General features: G+C 41.7%; 1 protein-coding gene across 2 annotated transcripts in view; it reads right to left on the bottom strand.

The window, feature by feature from the left end:
• Positions 1 to 22,970, bottom strand: part of LOC129182179 (VPS10 domain-containing receptor SorCS3-like) — a 220,399-nt gene that overhangs the window by 52,395 nt on the left and 145,034 nt on the right. For both annotated transcript variants that reach the window (XM_054777958.1, XM_054777957.1), the window contains exons 5-7: positions 3,131 to 3,204; positions 1,179 to 1,243; positions 616 to 734 (exon numbers count right to left, since the gene is read on the bottom strand). In XM_054777958.1, coding sequence (XP_054633933.1) covers positions 616 to 734; positions 1,179 to 1,243; positions 3,131 to 3,204 — 258 coding nt within the window. The remainder of the gene's footprint in view (positions 1 to 615; positions 735 to 1,178; positions 1,244 to 3,130; positions 3,205 to 22,970) is intronic.

The following is a 22,970-nucleotide window of genomic DNA, read 5'->3' on the forward strand; positions in this document are numbered from 1 at the left end:
GTGTTACGGGTATAAAAAAAAAACACATTCAAGAGATTTCCTGGGGTTCATGTAAGAGTGTGCTGAACTACTAAAGATAGTAGTATAAGTGCTAAAGATAATGCACACACCTTGTGCATCTAATATCGCACTATATTGATGAAGAGATGAGTTAGAATTTACAACCGAGTCAGCTCGGACCGACATAATGCACATGACCGCCGGTAAATGTGTTTTTATTTGGAGAGATATTTTCTTTAAAATCGCACTTGTGTGAATCACATTTTTTTTAAACACAGCAGTAGGGGAAATGTGCATTTTTTAAAAATATCCACGTTTGTGTGGACATGGCCCGGGTGACTCACCTTTCGAAGACTACCAACTCATCGTAAATAAAAAATACTTGTTGAAATATCATACACGATAGGAAGTTGCACACAAGCTGGCATGGCCTCCTTAACAGGCGGAATAGAACTGTCAAAGGTCAGGGAGACGAACACAAAAATAGTACTCTGCTTCTCTTGACTTTTTTTCCTTTGATACAAAATGTCATCCAATTTTTATTCTGCTGCATATTGTGTATTCCAAACAAAATATCAGTCTGGGATTTCTCAACATTGTAATGTGAATACCGACCTGTATGAAGATGTAGTCATCCTGAACCACCAATGAGCTGATGTCAATGTATCCTGAAAAGGGATAGTTCCTATTGGCTTCTGTGCAAATCTGCACTCTGCATGTGACATACTGCACACCTGCACATTAGACATACAGTTAGGGCTTTACACCTCACCCACTAGCCCTGTAGTAACATACTGCATTCTATGAATCTTTAAATGAGAACATCCAATACATCATTTAAATAACATTGAAATGAATGTTAGTCATTGCCTTGTAGAAGCACACTTCCATATTCTGTGTCTAATCCTTGTTGATGCAGTTAATTTAATGTCAAGTAATTCTCCAAATAACATCACACCCTGTCCGTCGTATAGCAGTCATATGCAAGCACCGCCTTGCATAAACATTTGCATATATGGAGGCGCTTGACGTCTGTTATCGAGGCAATTAGGAAGACAACATTGTACAGAAGATAAACCATGTCAGTTCAAAGAAATGCAGTCGCTTTATTTGCCACGCACGTCCTACTTGTTACCTTGGGGAATTTTGTGATGTACGCGTGTGTAGCATAAACTCACTTCCATCTGGGGTGTGGGCTTCCATGTGAACAAGATCTGGCTCCTTGTCTAGACCCGACACAGACCTAAGTGAATGGCAGATCACAGAACGACATGACATAAAATGGCCATGAAGTGAAAATATAATTTTAAAATTCAGATTAAACAACAAAAAAAATAGATTACATTTAAAAAAGATAAGTGATAAATACGTATTACTGTATTTTATATGTCCTTCATGTGTTCTGTACACATTGTGAGTGACTACTGTTATCTTCAGTAAATATTAGGTACAAGTTCCAACTTACACGACACTTAGAACGCGTTGTAGGAACGGAACGCGTTTCCTGAACCGAGGACCTCCTGCATGTTCAAAGTATGCACGCATCTATCTGTGTGTGTCAGGAAAATATGGTTTGTTCGCGCATTGTAAAATGTTTTGTGTCCATTATTCCATTTGATTTGACTAATATTAGTTACAATCATGAATTAACAAACTAGGGTTGTAAATCTCTTTGTGATGGACAATCCTTTGTTTAATGGGATGAATATAAAATATATCAATAAAAAGCTCTCAGTTCAGTCAGTGATAATGAACAAATAAGTAGTGCAAAGCCGCTCAAATAATGACAAATTTCGTCATAATTGAAGGAAATGTGACCAAGCAAAGATAAGTGAATGGCCCTATTTGCCACTTAGGTCCTCCGTCATGAAAATTCTGTGCTAGCTTGGAAAAGTAAAGAAGTCTCATACTCAAAATAACCGTGCAACATTTCAGATTGAGCATAGTGTTTTCAACACTCCAGGTAGGTCACAAAGGTCACAAAGGTGCAACGTTTAAAAGTAAACAAGTTACAAACCAAAAAAGGTAAGCGGTAGCCCTATAAAAAAAAAGGGTAGCATACTCATCTCTGTTTGTGTGTTGGTCTCACTGGTCAAGATTTGTTGTGCTACCAGTGTGCTTCAGAGCTGCTCTGTTTTTTTTTCTGATTTGTCGAAAATCTGTCGCCGTGACTAGCTAGAGCTAGCACGCTGCTACTATTTCCATCCACTCGTGTCTTCAGTCATGGTAATCTACGGTGCATGCGAGACAATCATTTCGCCGGCAGCCCAGGCTCTTGTGTTGTTTAAGCGATGCACTGCCAACCGATTGCTTGTCTTGTGGCGCATGTCTCTAAAATGAATTAATCTAAGGGTATATGGCTGATTGTCATCGACCCAGTAGGCTGCTACCGACGGCGCCATATCTCTCACTTGTTAAACCGGCTGTCCAGTCGGATTGCTGTATCGTTCACAACCCTATAACAAACATTTGTATTTCTGCATGTTAATGTCACACTGACTTCCCATGATTATCTGCTCAAGGCTAGATGCCTCTTGTCTTCAAGACAAGTCCTCCACATGCTTATCACCTGTTTCAAATAGCTTTGTGTGTCTAGGCATGTGAGTGTACGCTTCACCGCCCCTACCCTCATAGGAGGAGATCCCCCCATCCGCTCATATACAGTATGTGGTTTCCTATACTAACCAACATGTTGACATGAATAGTCAGACATCTTCTCTAGAAGCCATCTGTTCAGGTTGCATTGATTTGTCTCCTTGCATGCAAGTTTTATTAAATTGTAAGTCATTATTCTCAAAGAACCGGTCTCGCCTCTTGTCTATTTTGGAGCCAGCAGCAGATTTGCAGATTTTTTGACTGTGTTTGTGTGTCCTCACCAAACATACAAACAATAATTGCCAGCAATAAGCAAGACATAAGAGAAATGAAGTGTGAGGCAACAAGTCTTCGGACGCTGAATGCAAAGTGCGCTCTGAAGGAGAAGATTAATATCTGCCTGATTGTATCAAGGGTGCAATATTTTCGTAGAATCACCAGTCAGTCATGCATCAATTTCACTGGCTCAGTCACAAGCAAGGGCCTCTGCACTCATAAGTAATCAAAACAAAAAGATGTGAAACAGATGACTCACCAGTAGAATCTTGTCGGGGTGACGTGTTCATGGACAAGCTGCCATTTTCTCCCAAAGTCTAATGAGCTGTACAGCTGTGAATATGAGACAAAAACTTGTATGAATGCATGCTTCATTATTAACACAGCCTCTAATTGGAGTAGCTAGTAGTTCGCCCGGGGTTATAAACCACCATCAGGATATCAACTGTTATCGTCATTACAAACTGTCCATTCAAATGTGCATGTTCATATTAATACTAACTAATGACATAGTCAGGAAGTATTGAATATTATTCTGGACACTTTTGTGTATTAGGTGGAAGAAGACGTTTGACTGCTCTTTGGTGAAGCTGAAGCTCCTGGTTTGTCCTGGTTTTTCTCAGTTATTGTATGAAAAGCTCACGGCTGGAGCATTTGTGTTGGTGTAACATTGTGGCAGGCAGGGTCCCCCATCTCTTTGGACAGTGACATATAGGCCAGTACGCAGCCTTTACCCGCTCTATTCATCAGTTCAGTGACATCTTAGATTTTAAAACCTCTGAGCAGCCTCACATAATGCTTCATAGTTACCAACTCAAATTGATAAATCAAACGCATGGTCAGACAGCTGCCACACCCAACAAAGTTGTTGAAATTGAGTTTTTAAAGCCTTTATTTTATTAATTCATATATTTTTTAAAGAGCAGAGTAAGTTATTTACTTATTTGGGATGAGCCTGCTCGCTGTGAAATCCTATTGCTAGCTATGCTAACATATTGCTATTGCTAACATGCTATGTACATGTATTTAGTGTTGTCATAACAGGTTACATCACTAATTAATTAACACAAATTTTTAATTCATGTCTGAGTTAACACAAATTCTCACTAACTGGATACTTGTCTACAATTACAATCGAACCTCGGTTAACATATGCCCCGGTTAGCACGTTTTTCGGTTAGCGTAGATGATTGCACAGGTAAGGTGTTCTCTCCTGCCTTGACATCTTGGCCTAATTAGCGTACAATGTGGTACACATCTTGTGTCATACACTGTGAGTGCAAGGGTGTTCGTAATGTATTTTTTTATCACAAAATGTCCTTGTTAGCAGCCTACTAGCTTACTAATACATGGAAAAACAAAGTGGAAGTCAGCTCCATCGCCCGTCTATGATGTCATCAGCGATTGACTGTAGTTCTTTGCCAATGAACGCACTTACACCACAAGCCTCAAAATATGTTTTTTTAGTTTTACAATTATAGTTTTACATGCATAGAACAATTATAAATGCGTATAAATGAGGAATGAACTGGATAGATGAACATTGAAAGGGATAGTATGGATTTTGTGACATGAAATTGTATGACATCCCCATCAGTAGTGGACCATATCCACAGTGACTTATCCCCCATTCCTGTGTATGTGATGAAGGCGCTCGCATCGACAGTGCGCAGGGACACGGTGAACCTGCCATGAGGCCAAAACAACTTGCGAGTGTTAGCCATTTGATACAGGTGAGAAACATGTAATTATTTCACATTGTTTTTGGCATCTAAAACTATAATTGTTCGCTATAAAATGTATTTTTGTTCAAATTTGTGGGTGTCTGGAATGGATTGATTGGATTAATATTATTTTGTATGTTTTGGTATAATTTTGGTATTTTTTGGTCACCGTCGACCCTTTTGGAACCAATTCATAATAAACACTGAGGTATCACTGTATATGAAGTCGGAGTCTCTTTACTGTCACAATTTGTTTTTCCACTCAGTAATAATTACACCATGAATCACTAATCACATATAAACGAGGGACCTCATTATCTCTCTATTGCTTGGGCAAGGTCACTGTCTGTACTGTCCTGTTCGTGTGTTTCAAATTAAGTCCATTAAAAGTACAGCAAAAGGCACGTCTGCCTCAGTTCAATGGAGCGAAGCAGAGCTGTCGCAGCCAGAGAAAAGGAAGTTGAGCACTAAAGATACTTGCCATCTGGAGAGCCAGTGAGTTGAGAAATGTACTGCAGCAGCTTCGGAGCATTTTGGTATAAAATCAATACCACATTTCAGACTGGGCAAGAAGGCCCAAGAATTCGATCTTCTATAAATGTGATAGATGTGCAGGAGCTGTTTTATTTGTGACAAGCATCACTGTGGGATACATTTCCAACATTTCTAATTGCTGCTTACAACACAACGTCTCTCTCTTCATGGATACAATAATGGGTAGCCCGATTAAAATGGCTGTTAAGGTAATTTTAGAATTCCAAAAATTCAGTCAAGGTGAAAAATATTGTTCAGCAAATAATTTTATCAAGTCACTTCAATTTGAAATTAGTTTTAACTGATCCATCCATCCATCCATTTTCTATGCCGCTTCCCCTTGTCTCATACTTTTAAGAGCATCTCTCCGCATTGCTCTCCAAATCTAAATCACGGATTTGATCAACTGGTCTGTCCGCGCAGTTGACAAAACCTTCTCGACGAGACCTGTCTGCCCTGACGTAACGTTCACCGCCGGTTACGTGATGGACACTTGGGGGAAGTGGAGGGTCATGGGACTGCCAGTTGTTTCTGTTGAGGACATAGAAGTCATCTACCTATTCGGAACTATGATACCAGGTGTGTTGCTGATTGGATTAGGCACTCCCCTGATGTATCGCAGAATTCGCAAGATGGAGACAGCAGTCCAATGCGCCCAGCAGCTGCCCGTCATGATTGATGTGGTGGGTAAAGCCGTTACTCTGACCGTGACTATGAGTCTTGGAGAAGGTTTCGGCTTTGCAAAGACAGCTGGATCGGTCAAGAGGCCAGAGTGGACAAATAGAGTAGTCGAGTCTATTGGAATGCATCCCCACCCCACTCCACCCCACACACACACGTCTGGGGGCCTGTTCACGATCATCTCCGTGGCAATTGCTGTTATCGCGATGACATCGTGCAGACTGAGGCACCGAAATGGTGCGCTAGATGGAGCGACTCTCAGGCTTATGCACACACGCATACAAGGACACTCACGCATATGCACACACTGTATGTTACACACGGCCACCTCCACCATCCCACACCTTCACCCCCCCCAGTGCTGACATGCGAGGTCCACGGCACATGCATGTGGCTGCGACGAGTGGCTGGCTGACGGTCTGCACTGGAACATCTCCTGCCCCCTTTCCCCCTCCTCTGGTGCAAGCCTTTGAGTTCTTATGTTGTGTGGCTATTTGTGCCTATGTTGCCCATGTACTCCCCCATAGGGACATAGTATAGAGTTTATTTTCTTTATCCTCCCCTCTCCTCTTGTTCTGCGCTTTTCTCTTCCCCTTTTATCGCCCAGTCATCCTGTCCTATCTACCCCCCTGTCATGTTGGATGGTATGTTGTATATGTACGGGTGATCGCACAATTTTGCTTGTACCTTTGTATAAGTGACAAGTAAAGCCAATTCTCTCTCCCTCTCTCTCTGTAACTACCAGTGGCAGGTGGTGCATTTCGTACCTGGGCCTTCACTGGGGATTTAAGCGACCTATTCCACCTCTTAAAACCACTGCTATCATTTCACAATTACAAACCATCAATAATATCCAAAAACGCAATATAAGAATGTGTGCCATTACAGAATTAAGGTGAATACCATTATTGCTAAAGTAAGAAACCCAGTTAACCTTTTATCATCCAAAACATGATCTCTAAAAAACTCCAAAATCCAAACCTCTAGACAACATCGTGTGGAGCAATTCGGAGTTAGTATTTATCATTTAAGAACTGGCTTACAGCCAGGTGTACCGCTCATAAGCACTGGTCTGGAAGTGGCGAACAAACCCTTTCCCGGGCCAAGACAAGCTAGCTAGCTTTGGAGACGGCCCACCTCTCTTTAGAATGTCTAGCTTTTTTCCGGAAAAGTCTGCTTTTGCAAATGGTAAATTGATTTTTAAGAATGTCCAACCCCAAGTCAATTTCTTCTCCTCCTTCGACAGCAATTGTGGGCATGATCGTGTATGTACTGTACGCCTGCTAGCTGGCCTTATGAGGTGAATCTGAAATCGGACGGGTTAAACAAACAGACCCCTTGCTAATAGTTTACGTCACACTGTGCCAGCACTCCTAACTCTGAAGGTTTTGGGCCCTGGCAACAGATTGATTTTTCTTGTCCAGTCAGATTTCATCTTCTAACATACATGTGCACATACTGGAAGCAATGTAACCAAAAGACACGCTATGAAATGAAGATGATAGACTGTCGATTGTACAAGAAATACTAGAATTTAAATTGTCAATGTAGGTCAGTGCTTCTGGTAGTGGTTAGGCCAGCAGAGACGGTTTTGCTGGCCACTGGTAACTACTAGCGTCATATTATTATGATATAAAAATAATATTTCAACATTCTGATTATTTTTGTCTCGTAACACAAGGTTTAATTAAGTGGTGATAATAGATATTACTAGTTTTTAGACTGCATGCCAACTGACTTTGGGAGAGAAGCCCTGGACTGGTTGGTAGTCAATCACAGGGCACATACTGAGTAGACTAGAGATCACAAACTGGTGGCCCAAATCCGGGCCCAGACGAGGTGGACCTATAGCCAATAAATTATTTCAGTACTGTAAGTTTAGACAGGGGTCCTCTGTTAATAACGGAGCACCTTTGTTAGAATTTATGGTACTGGTTGATCAGCTTCAGAAAACTCCACTGAGCAATTGCATGTTGGGAGTGGAAATGAAGCCATCCCACGTGATGCTATGAAGCCAATCAATCGATGAAAGAAGCCAATCAATCAAGAAAAGAGGACTTCCCTCTGGAAGCACAAAACCAATTTTATACTCAAAAGACTGTGACGCTCATAAAAAGTAGCAGTGTTAAACTATGAGACAAAGCACAAGTCGTGACCAAACATACCCACTCAAGTCTGAAATCAGGTCACAGAAAATAAGCAGTCTCGGAGCACAATATGAACAATCCACCCCAATCCTGATCTTGTTGGTCAGTGGTTCTCAATACTAACTCAGGGGTGTCTAAAGTGCTTGTGGGGGGTGTTACCAGCTCGGGTTGGACCTGACCTTAGCTTGAGGACATTTTCTGGACACACTCACAAGCACAAGCTCCTATGGACAATTTAGAATCTCCAGTTAACCTTACATGCATGTTTTGGGGTTGTGGAAGGAAACCGAAGGACCCATAGAAAACTCACAAACAGAGCATGCAAACCACACACAGACACAAAGAGAGGTTCAAAACAGGGCCTTTGACTGTGAGGCAGATGCGATAACCACATGCTCCACCGTGGTCCACACAAAACAATGCTATAAAATAAAAATGCAAATTCCTAGAATAAATTTAATTCAAATTAAAATGAATCCAACAAAGTAATTGTAAGTAATATCCTCTTCCTCCCTCCCTGAATAGTCACATATCCCCATTGCATTTCTGGAAATGTTTAGCCATGATAGAATTCAGCTAGAAATAATTAACAGCATAAATTTGCATCATTAGGATGGACTGAATTAAACCATGTTTGCATAGTGAACAACTGAAGGGGCTGTGTGGCTTTCTCTGAGAGGTGGCTTGCCAGTTCCTTTGTCATTTTAGTTGGACTATTCTCGGAGGAGTAGATGGATTTCAGGGAAATGTTTCCACCCGTATTTTGCGTTAAATGTGGAAAAGTGTATAACTCCTGTCACTCTTGTATTGAGTAGATAAAACACAAAATGTGGGTGTTTTTTTTTTCAGTCAACACTGATATGCAACACCAAATATTCAAATGCATTCTTTGTTGCTAATTTAAAACCAAACAATTCAACAACTGGCACCATACATCAGTACTATATACACCTGTATGAATACAGTGTGACATATTGTGACTATACACGACCATTTAACTTGTTGGTGACATGGGGCCTATACCAGTTTACTTTGGGTGAGAGGTGGGTACACCCTTGACTGGTTGCCACTCAGATACAGGAAGAGAAAATCATTCATTCAGTAAACCTGTGTCCGCATAGGGACAACCTCCACACAGGCAGCCGGAGCCGCATAGACCCCTGTTTATTGATGAGACTGAGGTGGAGAGGGTGAAAACCTTCAAGTTCCTTGGCACACACATCACCGAGGACCTCACCTGGTCTCACAACACCCAACAAATTCTGAAGAAGTCCCAAAGGAGACTGTACTTCCTGAGAAGACTGAGGAAATTTGGCATGTCCACCAAAATCCTTTGTTCCTTCTACAGATGCACTATCGAAAGTGTCCTTACAGCCTCCATCACTGTTTGGTACGGTAACTGTACAACACGTGATAGGAAGGCACTCCAGCGGGTGATCAAGACCTCACAGAACATTGTTGGGGCAGCCCTCCCCTCACTGCAAGACATTTATAAAACTAGAGTCCTACGCAGAACACACAACCTCATCAAGGACAGCACACATCCACAACACTCATTATTCACACTCCTACCGTCAGGCAGACGCTACAGGAGTTTGAAGTCCAGGACCACAAGGCTGGCAAACAGCTTTTACCCACAGGCCATCAGGCTTCTCAACCAAGCACTCACACACGCAAACACTCATAGCACTTTATTTATTTATTTGTATTATTTATCTGTATTAATGTCTCTTCTGTTGTTGTTGCTTAATTTATTGGTATATATGTTTCTGATGTTCTTCTACTTTTTCTTGTGTTTTCTTTCTTTTCTTGGGATAATGAACAGAATAAGAATTTCATTGCATAGTATAACTGCGTGTTTTACCATGCATATGACAATAAAACTCTTGAATCTTGAATCTTGAATTTCAACAACAACATTTCCACATGTCCACTGTGCTGCTTTGAATTAATTCTATATTATCAAGTCAATCAACTGAATTAGTCAGTTTTCCATTCCACCTCTTATTCACTTCCACGACTGCAATGCGACACCATCAGCCTTTCAGCCAGGACACAGTCACGCCAAGACACAGTCACTCCAGCCTCAAGTAACACAATTGACCTTTCATCCTGCTACACACCTAAAGCCCCTCAGTCACAGTGGAGACTTCAGGTTTTTGTGTTTACCGCCGTGGTGCTAGCTTATTCTAAAGCTACAGCTTCAATATGCTGGTTCCCTGTTACTGTTCCTCGCAGAGTCCCTCTTGTGCTGCAGCATCCCAAGAGACCTTCTACCTGACATCCTGAGCAGCATTGTCCCCAGCCTGACAAGTGTCCTGGTTGTTACCAGGAACCTCCAGATAACTCAGTTCTTTCTGCAATCCCCAAACCCTGATGCCAGTTCATTCTGGGCGTGCTTGGGAATTGACGTTCCAGTCTGTTCTGCATCTTGCCCAATTTCTCATACAATGGTGCCTTGGTTTTCGTACACTCTCGTTTGCGTACGTCAATTAGCGACAAAAATTATTGCCAAAAATATGTCTTGGTTTTCGTACACTGTCTCGGTTATCATTGTGCCAAACATTGCACCTAACAAACTAGTCATTTATTTGATTTATTAAAGTGGAAGAAACCCCTTTGGAAAGAATTAATAACAAAAAACAATGTACACCTGTACGTTTCTTGATGAAGTGTGTTTAGTTGCATTTAGTTAATTCCAAGTAGGACCGTGACTCTCACAAAGACGTGATTTTCAGACAGTCTGGAACAGCTGCATGCACCAGGGTGAGACTGAAGATGTGGGCACACGGTTTGGGATCCCATATGGTCCTCCTGTCTTTGTGACACACGTTTCTGGATTCATTTGTCTGCAAGGCAATCCAGTTACCAGCTGTGTGTAGCTGTAGTAAAAAAAAAAAAATCTTTGCTCAGCCAGTGATGCAATGTTTTTTCAGTTAGTTTTGTCTGTATGCCTATTTTTATTTAATGTAGTTATTTAATTATAAGATTACACGGTTAGTTGCACGGTTGTCTTCTTCGCTGGCTCCACTGCCAAAAACTCCAGGTCAGAAGAGCAATGCCTCTTAATGATGGGTGCGTTCTTGCACAGTCAATATTCATGTTAACACAAAGGTAAGTCAAGCTATAAATATTACCAGAGCCACTTTTTCTGTTCCACCCACTGGAACACAAACTAGTTGTTATCAGAACCTTACAACACAGAGCTGATAACGTTCCCACCAGTCCACAGGCCAAAGAGAAAGAGTATAAGCACCTGAGGTATGCCCTCAAAACCTGTGGTTACCCCAGCTGGTCGTTTGTAAAACGCGCATCTTGTTCCATAAAGAGGAAAAGCAAGGTGGATGAGGACGTAAAAAGTAGCAGACGCAATAACATTGTCATCCCGTATGTCTCAGGTCTATCCGAGAAACTCAGAAGGATTTTTAACAAACACAACATACCAGTACACTTCAAATCTGGTAACACTTTGGGACAGAGGATGATACACCCCGAAGACAGGAACCCCATACCCAGAAGAACAATTTGGTCTATGCTGTCCAGTGCAGTGAGGAACACACCGATTTTTACATTGGGGAAACCAAGCAGCCACTGAGCAGGTGCATGGCACAACACAGACAGGCTAACTGTTGAGGTCAAGACTCTGCGGTCTACCTGCACCTCGAAGAGAAAGACTCTTTTGAGAAGAAAAATTTACACATTCTGGACAGAGAAGGCAGATGGTGTGGAAGAGGACTGGGGGGGGTGTCCTCTCATCCCTTCCTTAGAGATTGAGTCATTTAGCCTCTAACAAATAAAGACCCTGGTTTCAGGTGGGTTCATGACCGTCATTACATCTGAATGGGATGCTAACAAAGGTGATAGCACCCAAATGACCATCATTGGCGTGCATAGGCTGCACTCCATTGTATCCTAACAATTTGACACCACTAAAGAGGCAACCATTCCTGTGTGGACCTGCCTCTTCGTTTATGGATCTTGCTCCAAGTTCTGAGACTAGAACTATTCCATGACTGTCTGACTGGTGTGTGTCTCACCTAGACTTTCAGCAATGAACTGATGAGAGGCGAAACGTCTTCTAAGACAACCTGAACAGTCCAGCTGTGGTCGATTGAATGCCCTGAGAATACAACGACCTGGATGAATGAGAATACTCACAGACTGGTTTCGGAATCATTTCCATGCCGTTTCTTTAATGTTCTTCCTTTCAAATTTGTGTCTGGTTATATATGGTAATTTGTAATATAATGTTCTATCCATACAGAGGAGGCGCATTTTAAATGAATTGAAATTCTAAGGCATCTTTAACTAACTTTGAGTATCATCTGAGTGTCTCATTGCTAAGTGTCCTGGTTTTTGTGTTTTCATAATATGGTCACCCCACTGATAACTCAACAGCTGCTTGCAGAAATCATAAAGTACGGTAGACAGGTCTCTCTGACAGCCATCACACAACTGCCCTGAGCGAGTGATGATGATCATAAACTAAGTCCTGTCCTTGCTAATCCATTTTGTTGTTGCGAGACCTGAAACTGTCATAAAAAAAGGCTGGGGAACAGTGGCCTCTCGGGCATAATGATGACTCTTGCCCAGCATCCCGGATTTTTCTTGTGTGATGCTTTGGCTGTCTCCCACTCAGAACTGTGATCTAAAGAGACCATGGGGCTTTGGAATTCACATATTGCAACAAACAACCACAAAACCCCTCACATGCAACACACAAATGTCTTGTGTGCAAGAGCTAACAGCCACTTTTTGTGTATCACCATCTTTTTAGTGCAATTTTCCAGATGTGAGGTGCGAGCATCCTGTATGCTGCCATGTTGGCTGAGCTGCTAGAATTTGATGATGCATGGGTGGTCAGTGTCTATATGCATTTGTGCAAAATGAAATTCTTTTGTTCCTATTTTTCATGAAGCAAGATGTAAGATTGTCTAAATGCATAATATGGCATACGTCTGACACATGCAATAAAACAGCCTTCTTATTTAATGCGCATAACCTTTTGAGTTTTACGTGAGTATTCTTTGTGAGTTGTTGGATTCTTTGAATTTCAAGTATCTTCTGTCTATCTACAGGCTATGTTCCCAAAGTGGGGTACGCGTACCCCCAAGGGTACGCCAATTGTAATAGGGGGTACGCAAATAAAAATTAAAAACAATTAGCGCCTCTCTCAATTACAAGTGCGCTTGAACGCCTCACGGCACAATGGAGGACAGAGCAGAAAGCAGGAAAGAGACAGTACACAATGTTGTTCATAGCGCTGTGTGCATCATATGAACAAATAAGTACATTTGAAGATTATTTTGTGCATTAATAGTGTTTAATGTCAAAGATTAGATTTATATCGGTGTTCCAATCCCCGCACGGCGCAGCGGTGAAAACCTGTCACAGCGAGTGGGGCTTTATCATTGGTTGTATGTATTTTTGTATTTCAGATACTGCTTTATCGTGATTGTTACACTTTCCCCTGCCGTTTGAGAATAAATTAATATGCAGATTTAATCCACAGCCATCGTCAGTGGACAACAAACGGGATGCCCAAATTCAAGCCATTCAAATGGAAGAATGCCAACATCACACTGGAATAAAAGATATGTAGGATGATTACTGATCTAGTTATCAGCACTCATGTGAAAATACCCATTTTCACCCAGAATTACTTTAAAATTAATTAACCAATTAACAATGTTCAATATTTGTAAAATATATGGTGGATGATTACTTATCTATTTATTAGTGATCACGTGAAATACACAATTTTGACCCAAAATTACTATAAAATGAATACCAATTAATTATGTTCAATATTTCAAGTTAATTCATATCCAAATATGTGTGTGTTTTTAAGTGTGCAGGAGTAGGGGGTACAGGGCTTCAGGTCAAATGTCTGAAGGGGTATGCGGCCGTAAAAACTTTGGGAACCACTGATTTACAGTTTAAGCAAACACATGACCAGTACCTTCTTTAAAAATGTACATCAGTGAGAACAGACTGACACAAATACACACACACACACACACACAGACAATAAACACACAGAGTAATTTCAGTTCTTGATTTTCTTGCCTTAGGTACAGTATGTATGCATGAAATCATAAAACCCCACTGTGGCTCCACACCATTCCTGCATGTCTTTGGGGTGGCTTCACATCTTCCACTTCTAGGTCACGGAGGAACGAAATAAATACTAGCAACACTTGAGGCAATGTTGAGGACAAACTTTGTTTTGTCCTTTGCCTGATAGACTGAGCGCTGACTTATTTAGATCACTGTTGTCAAGTCACATGATTGAACTGCTCGGAGATGTAATATATTTACAGACATGAACAGATGTTCACTTGAACTCAGGTCCTGGCAAGGTGGTAGTCTCCTAACAGAAGACTCTTGGCAAATGAAAGGAAGTCTTCAGAAAGCAAGTGCCAGGAATATTACAAGTACCTCAGCTAAAATACTTCTATCAGCTGAACTCATGACCATTATTCAAGCAGATGACTAAATCAATTCAGTCCTATTACACATAAGACAAAAACATGGAAAGGGGGTGATAGCAACTTGAACAGCGAGCAAAATGATGAGGGGCTTCTTTTTCAGTTATCTACGCCCTCCAGGACTTGGATGCTGCGGCACAGTAGTTCCCTTGCAAGGAGTTAAGTTGTGCAAATCTATTATCAATCAGTTATCATTATCATGGTACAATAGAACAGTATGGTATTCTGTTCGGTCTGCTGATTTTCAGATATAGACTCATGCTACACAATTTGTCGATAAAGTTGCCAGTCTTGTTAATGCCCATTTGATTCAATTATGTCACTGTTTTTGCTTAGAAAAATGCAGACAAAATGAGTTATTTTCCATGTACGCCAAGGCGTCTGGTTGACCTAAGAACACATTTTAAATTTGAATTTGATGATTTTTAATGGAAAAAAAAAACATCTTCGGAAATATCATGCCATATGGAGTAACACAACCAAAGTTATGAGCAAAAAACAAGCAAAATTTACCTCCAAGGACAAAAAAGTCCTTTGGGACTGCAGATGTTATACATTGAACAAATATGCACATGAGCACTCAATAACGTCGTCAAACCTCCCACGCGGTTTCAGCATTTGGGACCAAATATGAGGTGAAAGAAAAACGGGAACAATACCGTATAGTAGTCCAGAGGTCCTGGGCCCAGTACCGGTCCGTGGGTGGGGACGGACTGGGCGGAGGAACCCTTTCAGGCGCAATGATACAATGACACACACACACAATAAAATACTTTTGTAAATAACTAAATACAATATTAAGTAAATGCATAACAATTTGGGAAATACGGGCCATTATTTTACTCAAAAAATAATATAGTTTGAAGTTTTTGCATGTTTATGTTGTTTGTTGTGAGTGTCCCACTTTGTTTGACAGTCCTTGAACGCACCATTATTGTACGTGCGCTAGCCTTCTCCCACTCTGCACAGATTGTCAACTATACTGTATTTTTATGAGGGTTTATTTCACTTCATATTTGCTCCCAAATGCTAATACCCTGTGGGAATGCATAAAGGTAAAGTTTGATGACGTAATGTGTATATTTGTTGTCCGCACAGCTTCAAGGTGGACCACTGTGGTAGTCTATCTGTGTAGCATGGAAGAAAGTTAGCACATACACAACTATGGTGCATTTAAGGACCATCGAACAAAGACAGCTAGGTTGCCACTCACTGAAACACAATATATTATTTAGTGTTCTTCATGTGTTCTGTGTATAGTCAGTGTGAGCGGCTATACAGTGAGCGAGTTAATGTAGTTGTAATTAAGGTGTAAGATCCGACTTAAAAACACAACTTACATCACAGTCTAGGAACGGAACTTGTACGTAATCTAAGGACCACCTGTAGTTATTTTTATTCTTTAAAATTTGCAAGAGTAGATTTTTCTTTTGGTTTGATGTCTCCTTTCCATGGTCCAGGTATCTCCTTTTGCTTTTTTTTTTTTCTTTTTGAATCTTAGAATTCTCTTTACACGGGTCGGATAACACTTTTGTTTCTGTTTCTCCTTCTGTTGATCTAAGATCTGTTTTGGAGTGAAGGCGACTGTCAAAGCAGATTGTCCAGAAACCAGAGGGTTGGTGGTTTGAAACCCGTTTCCTCCATCCCAGTAACTGCTGTTGACACCTGTCCCACCTTGCCTCCACGGCCGCCCACACTGCTGTATAAATGTGAATGAATGTTTGGTGGTTTCTGGTAGTATACCCCAGGGCTGTTGTTGCTACAGATGTAGATTACCACCAGTGTGTGCCTGTGGAGTGAATGAATGCTTTTTTGACTGTAAAGCGCATTGCGTGGGAGCTAGAATCCTCCCTCCATGTGAGGTGTCTTGTGTTTCTCTCCCACTGCTAGGTGATGGCTTTGATTCAAGGGATTAGATGAGGAAACAGTCAGAGCGTCATGTAGTCTTCATCAGTTGGATTACTTTTACTTTATCTTTTAAGTGACTGCAACTCGTTAGGCACACTTTTAACAAATTTTTCATTTGTCGTTGACTTCCTTCTTGTTTGGCAGCGCCAAAGTGTCCTAGTTAGCGAGCTGAAGGGGCGACTCGGTTCGGGAAGGTTATCGGCTAGTTGTCATCGGAGGCGGCAGTGTCCATAAATCTGATCCCGATGGTTCGGGTCTGCTACCCTGCTGTCATCAGCCTTTCTGCCAGCCTCCAGCCACTGACCCTGTCTGCTGACCTTGGTGGCTGGCCTCCTGCTGGTCCCTGCCTTTAAGACTTGTCTGCTGGGCTTTTGCCTTTGGACCTGCTTGCTGGCTCCCTGTCTTTGGACCAGTCTACAAGCCTCCTGTCATCAACACTGACTGCAAGTGTCCAGTTTTCACTCCCCAGGCTTGCCTGCTATCATCAAACGTGGTAAAACGGTATACTGTTTTGTTTTACAGCGTCACAATTGCAACAATCTGCTTGTAACAATGCTGCTAGGGCCACAGCACAAATGGATTATAATCCGACTGGTTGAATTGTAGCCAACCAAGAAATACGTTTTGCCTCTTCAGAAAACTAAATCTGATTTTGTTTTCCTGCAACAGAAAACCATCAAAATCTGAAGGAGTTTTGGCTGGCGATTAAAATCTTTTTCAGCTTGTCGTAATTCAATCTGTCTTCTGCTCAGTATACTTGGATCTCACAGCCAGTGGCAGAAACAATCATTTTAATCCTAATTTATGATCCTCTGGTTTCTTATAAAATAGTGATAATTACGCCAAAATATCGTTAACTCACAAAATTTCTAATGACAATACTCAGGATTTCAATTTTACCCCCTAAAGAATAACATATATGTTAACCGCGCTAAAAGATCTCAATCCAAGAAAACCATCTGACCAAGATAAGATGGAGCCATTCTTTTTAAGACTGGCTGCTGAAATTATAGCTGGTCCACTGTGTCATGTTTTTAATCTCACCTTGACTTCAAATTAAATCCGATTGGACAGGAAATCTGCCCTTGTCATTCCCCTCCTCAAAGGAAGTGACCGTGGTATTTGACATAACTATACTCCAATGTTTCCAACGTTTCTCTGTTCTGACAACGGTTCTTGAATCTCTGGTCAGTAAACGGGGGAAAATAAATTCTGGATTCCAATTCTTTCCTTTCACCATTTCGGTCTGTTTTTTGCAGAAAACACAATACCGTTATTGCTGCCATGAAGGTCATGAATTGATAGAATCGAAATACTTCAAAAGAAGCAATGCGGTCTAGCCATCTTTCAAAATACATTTTTTTCAAAAGCATTTCAGATTGTTGATCACACTACTTTAATCAGAAGACTTTGAGCTGCAGTCGTCTTTTGCTGCATTGCGGTTCGAACGTGGCTCCCTCACTCTATCCTGTTTTTTCCAAAATGTATTCATTAACAAATGATCGTTGTTTTGTCGTTGACTATGGCCCATTATCCGTCAAAGAATATTGAAAGACACGTCGTATCTAGTATTCTGGTCACTAGGCGGCAATTGCTGAGACATGACATTACATTAACACTTACACTTACATTAACACTGCATGAATTCAGCGGTGACATGTCCAACATGATAAAGTGGAAAAAAGTTATCCTCCCGTTCCATGTGGAAGTGGTATGTTTTCGGCTTCTTACTTTGTCCTTCTTACCCACACCGTTTGAAACCCTTAATTTTAGAATAAATAAATTGGAGGCTAACTAGTTAGCTCATTAGCATGCTATACGTGAAGCTGTGACCGTCTCTTGTGTCCCTGCAGTGATCCTGTAGCCAGCGCATTAGCAATATGGTGTAAAGAACGAATAATGGGACTGTAAAGGTTATTTAATAATTACTAATAGTGGTAATAAAACATATTTAGAAAGTCATAAACAGATATATGCTCTAACTACAAAAATATTCCGTTTATCAATATTGAATCTTACTTCGTGGTAATTCACATATCGCGGTCGGGTCTGGAACCAGTTAACCGCATCATTTCCTCTTCCAGATGGCCAAACCGAGACTCTATGGTGACGTAGTCGTGCACCGACTCGTTCGTGTGCTGTCGGTGCTGGCGAAAGATGATCCGGCGGACGATGATACTCTGTGGAGCAGCAAAATGTCCAGCCAGCGAGGCAACACAGTCTGCGTATGTCTGTACGGGTCCGAGGGTATGGAAGATGTGCTGTCCCTCACCGCCCAGGCTGTGAATTAGCATGGCACGCAACCTATTACCGCTAGCGTCAGTTAGCCCAAATTATCGCCAACGTCGGTTAGCCTAATAGCCGCTATAAACGTCTCAAATGATGCATGCCAGCAGGAGCAGAGGATTTGTGGCAGGCCGGGAAGAGTGAGGAACGACAGCAAAGGTGAGAAGGGAAGCTCCATCCTCGTCGCCAGTGTTATTTCAAAACCCGCATAGACAATGACGGTGTGCTCACATGATTTTATTTGATCAAACCGATGCAGTCGCACGCGTGAACTACACTGTCCTTCCCGGCAAACAAAGCATTGATGGCATCACATGCCACACAGCATACGACCATATGCTACACTAGCACGTAACATTCTCTTCCTTGTTGAGAAGCCCACACAACTGAACGATGATCAAAATTGCAAAATTTAGTCGGCACAAACAGTTTGGCCAACAATCGAATTAGAGCTCGTACGTGCAAACTTGGAATTCACATGAATTAACTATGGCAATAATCCAATGAATTTGTGAATGTAAACGGTGTCTTCTTTCTTCTATTGATACATTCCACAAACGGACTGGGCAAACACGTCCAGCTGCTGTTTTGACAATGGCTTAGCAAAAGCTTTTATCTGCCATTCCATCAATGACTCCATCTGTTGTGTCTGCCTTGATGCCATGTAGCAGTGACATTGCATAATTTTATTTCAGACAGCACCCCCTGTTTTTAAGTTGCCTGACTGGAGAAAAGCTTACTCAAATATTTCTTGGAGATTACAGTTCTGTTTGACCCGGTATTTACTTCAACTGTTTCAACATTCTTTTGTGAGATTTCCATATGTGCTTATTAGGGGTTCCTTAGAATAGTTGGCTATCCGACGATCCGGTTTGTGTTAATAAGGAATTGAAAATGTTGTGTGTGTTTAACAGAAGACCAATACTTACCATGGATAATACGATCACCTGCTTCGGTGACATAATCCAAAACAGCTGAGGTGAGCGCTAGCTTTGAATGCTAGCAAGACCATCAACAACTTATTGGCTCATAATGGCTAATAAAAAAGTCATCCAAAGCGTGGATGTTTTTTGAAAAAGGTTACAGATGACTACAGAAAGTGAAAGTGCCACTTTGTTCCGGCGGCTTCTTACATATCACATGTCAACAACCAAGCGTAGCATTTAAAACAGGTAAGGCTCTTATGCCAATTTCATTTTAAATCCCAACTGTGGATTTTAGCAAATTAGATTGCTAACAGAGTTTTGTAAAGTTTTTTTTTTTTTTTTTTTTTTACCTGTCCTGTCCAGTCAATAGGGCAGTATTGTTAGTAGTAACAGTATTAGTAACAGTAATAGTAACAGTATTGTTGATCTAGATGCCCTTACATGCTAAACAGATTGGCTCCGCCAGGCAAAGTGTAACATACTCTTCTCCTGTTCCATCATTTCTATTTGACTTCATTTTATGTTTTATTGTGATGCGTATGTGGAGCGGCCAGACCGGAGCAGGAGGGGATAGAGAAGACAAAAGGAGTGTGGGGACAAGACAGAAAGAGACAACAACAACAACAGGACAACATCAGCAAATGTCTATGACACCCATAGAGTCTACAATAGTAATAACAAGAAAATATCAACAGCCACAGTGATAATACAGAATGGAGATAGTAATACGTATTAGTAATAATAATAATAATAATAATATTAACTATAACAATAATAGTAGTGATAGTAATCTTATTGCCAACATCACCATCATTATAATAAAAATAACAACATGACAATACCATAGACAAACCAGAGAGTACTGTACATACATGCATATGTGCATACGTGTATTTGTCACTGAGAATGAATGAAAGGTGAGGGACTGCTTCCCACCACACAGCAAACCCATCCAGCTCAGGCCTCCACCACCAAGAACCGGCAGAACCGGGAGAGGCCCCCTAAGACTGCAGAGAGGCAAGCAGAAACAGGGCGTTGGCGGGCCAGAGGACAACCATCCCCCGAGATCAGCGAGAGACCACACCCCACAAGAACAGAAGGCCACTGGGGGCCACACACCAGCGGACCCAGAGTCAACCCCGCCAATGTGAAGGAAACCCACCCACGACAGGGAGCGCCAGCCCCCCACGAGCCCCGCCTTTAGAGAGCAGGGCCCGGCCCGCCTCAGGCCACCACACACTTGGCCCCGGACATGGGACCACCCAGTCCAAAGCTAGAGGAGATATCACTCTCCGCCCCGAGGAGGCCCAGGCCTGCAGAGACAGAACTCCCAGTCCTTGCCCCCGTGGAGCTAACCCACGTCTTGTCCCCCCACAAAAAAATGAGTTAAAAAAACATACATTATACTAAAGGCACTGTTGCGGGCATATACATATTTATTTGTTCATTTATATAGTCATCACGTCAGACCGCCACGAGCGTACGGAGAAAGGCCGAGCATGAGTTGTTTTTCAAGTTGTTCCTGTTTTATCTGCACTTTTCTGATGTTCGCTGACAACACCGTGTTTTGGTTTGTCTTTGTCTTGTCTCCGTCTCACTAAATAAATTAAGCTACTGTCGCTGCACACCCCTCATGTTTATTTGTTTGAATGCTTTGGTTTCTTTGAGGTGGAAAAAGTCGCAAATTAGATGTGTTTATTTGTCGGGATCTCCATCAGAGCTGCTCTTTAACAACAACAACAAAACATTCCAATATGAATCGACTAAAGACAAAAACTAACAAATCAGATTTAACTATGAAAATCCCCAGTCAATGACAGCCCTAGTGCTTATTCAGTTTGACAAACAAAAACACTTTTCTTCTGAGGCATACTCTGTATCAACAGTGTCTGTCCCTTTTTTGTACTATATTGCTGTTCGGGGTCGGGGTCCCGGCTGACTTAGGCCATGTCGCTACGAATGTATACATTTTTTTCCTCTTATCCTGTGTTCAGGGTCCCAGGTGAGATCGAGATGATCACAGATTTTTGGCGAGAGGCAAAGTAAACTGTCATGGTCACAATTCTGATGATATGTAGTATTCTACACTGGTCACTCGGTGTCAGTAATGTTACTGCAATGTTCGGTGAGACACACAAGCACCAGACCTGATCGCCGGAACAACAGGTTTGAATGATCTCACAACAGGCACAATAATTCCTAACACGAGCTACTGTTGCGGCCGTAAACCACGGCAAACTTAAACTTGAACCCCAGACGTCACTTTCTGTCTGCGCCTCCGTAACACATTTCACAGTACAGATCTTATTCGGGGGTGGCATTGGCTCAGGTCATCCAGAAACCGGAAGGTTGGTGGTTCGATCCCCGCTTCCTCCATCACAACAGATGCATGCGGTTCCTGAAGTCATTCAAATGACATTTAGCCCTGTCATCCTGCCAGCAACTTGAGTGAAGACCAACAAATAGTGACGTTTTTTGACATAAATGTGTGCCCTAGTGCCTGCTCCTCTCCATCAGTCACCTTATCAGAGGGGCTGCAATCAGAGCTCTATGTTGTCTGCCTGCTCTGATACATCCTTGTCCAAATGACTATCACCTCCTCATGTTGGAAGATTAGATCAAGGGCCTTTTGCACTTACTGCCATGATGTCAGTCACTGCAGTGGCACCTTGTGGATCTTTATAATGTTATGAACCCCCCACTACCACCATCCCAACTCAAGTTGATTTGAAATTCCTACTTTGTAGATTATTTCACCACTGTCCCATAAAACAATAGACACACACACACACACACACACTCAAAACTTGTACAGTTTTAAGATTCTGTAAAACCACCATTTTCATTGATTTGAAGCACACTGGTCGAGCTAAAATCTACCTCAACGGGCCAAATTTGACACAAAACAGCCTCAGTGTACAAACTTTTGCAGTACCCTTATTATATTTATTATTTAGCATGTATTGTGGGTGGCTTAACACATATTTCATGCAAAAAAAAAACGTTTAGGGTATTTTTACTGCTGTCAAGTGTCAAATCAAGATCAGTGTGTAAAGGTTAAAGTCATGAAAGGGAATCAGGAGTTGCCACAGAACCACTTGTTCCATTGTATTTGTCCCAACATGGATTTTGATGTTGCATGGAATGTATTTTCGCTCCTGCATTTAAGTCCTCAGGGCTGCACTTTCCCAGAGCTTTACATCAACGCACTGCTGATTAAACTGAAAGTGACACAGTCTGAAAACTATTAGCCAGTTACAAGCTGAAAATGGCCACATAAAAGCCCCTCGCTGCTGGCTTGAATGTCAAAATGAAGGGTCGAGGCTGTGAGGGAATGAAGAGTCCAATAACATCTGTGAAAACCACATTTGACTGACTACATGAGGAACATATTTTTTCCTC

The sequence above is a fragment of the Dunckerocampus dactyliophorus genome, chromosome 6, assembly GCF_027744805.1.
Source record: "Dunckerocampus dactyliophorus isolate RoL2022-P2 chromosome 6, RoL_Ddac_1.1, whole genome shotgun sequence".
Classification (NCBI taxonomy): domain Eukaryota; kingdom Metazoa; phylum Chordata; class Actinopteri; order Syngnathiformes; family Syngnathidae; genus Dunckerocampus; species Dunckerocampus dactyliophorus.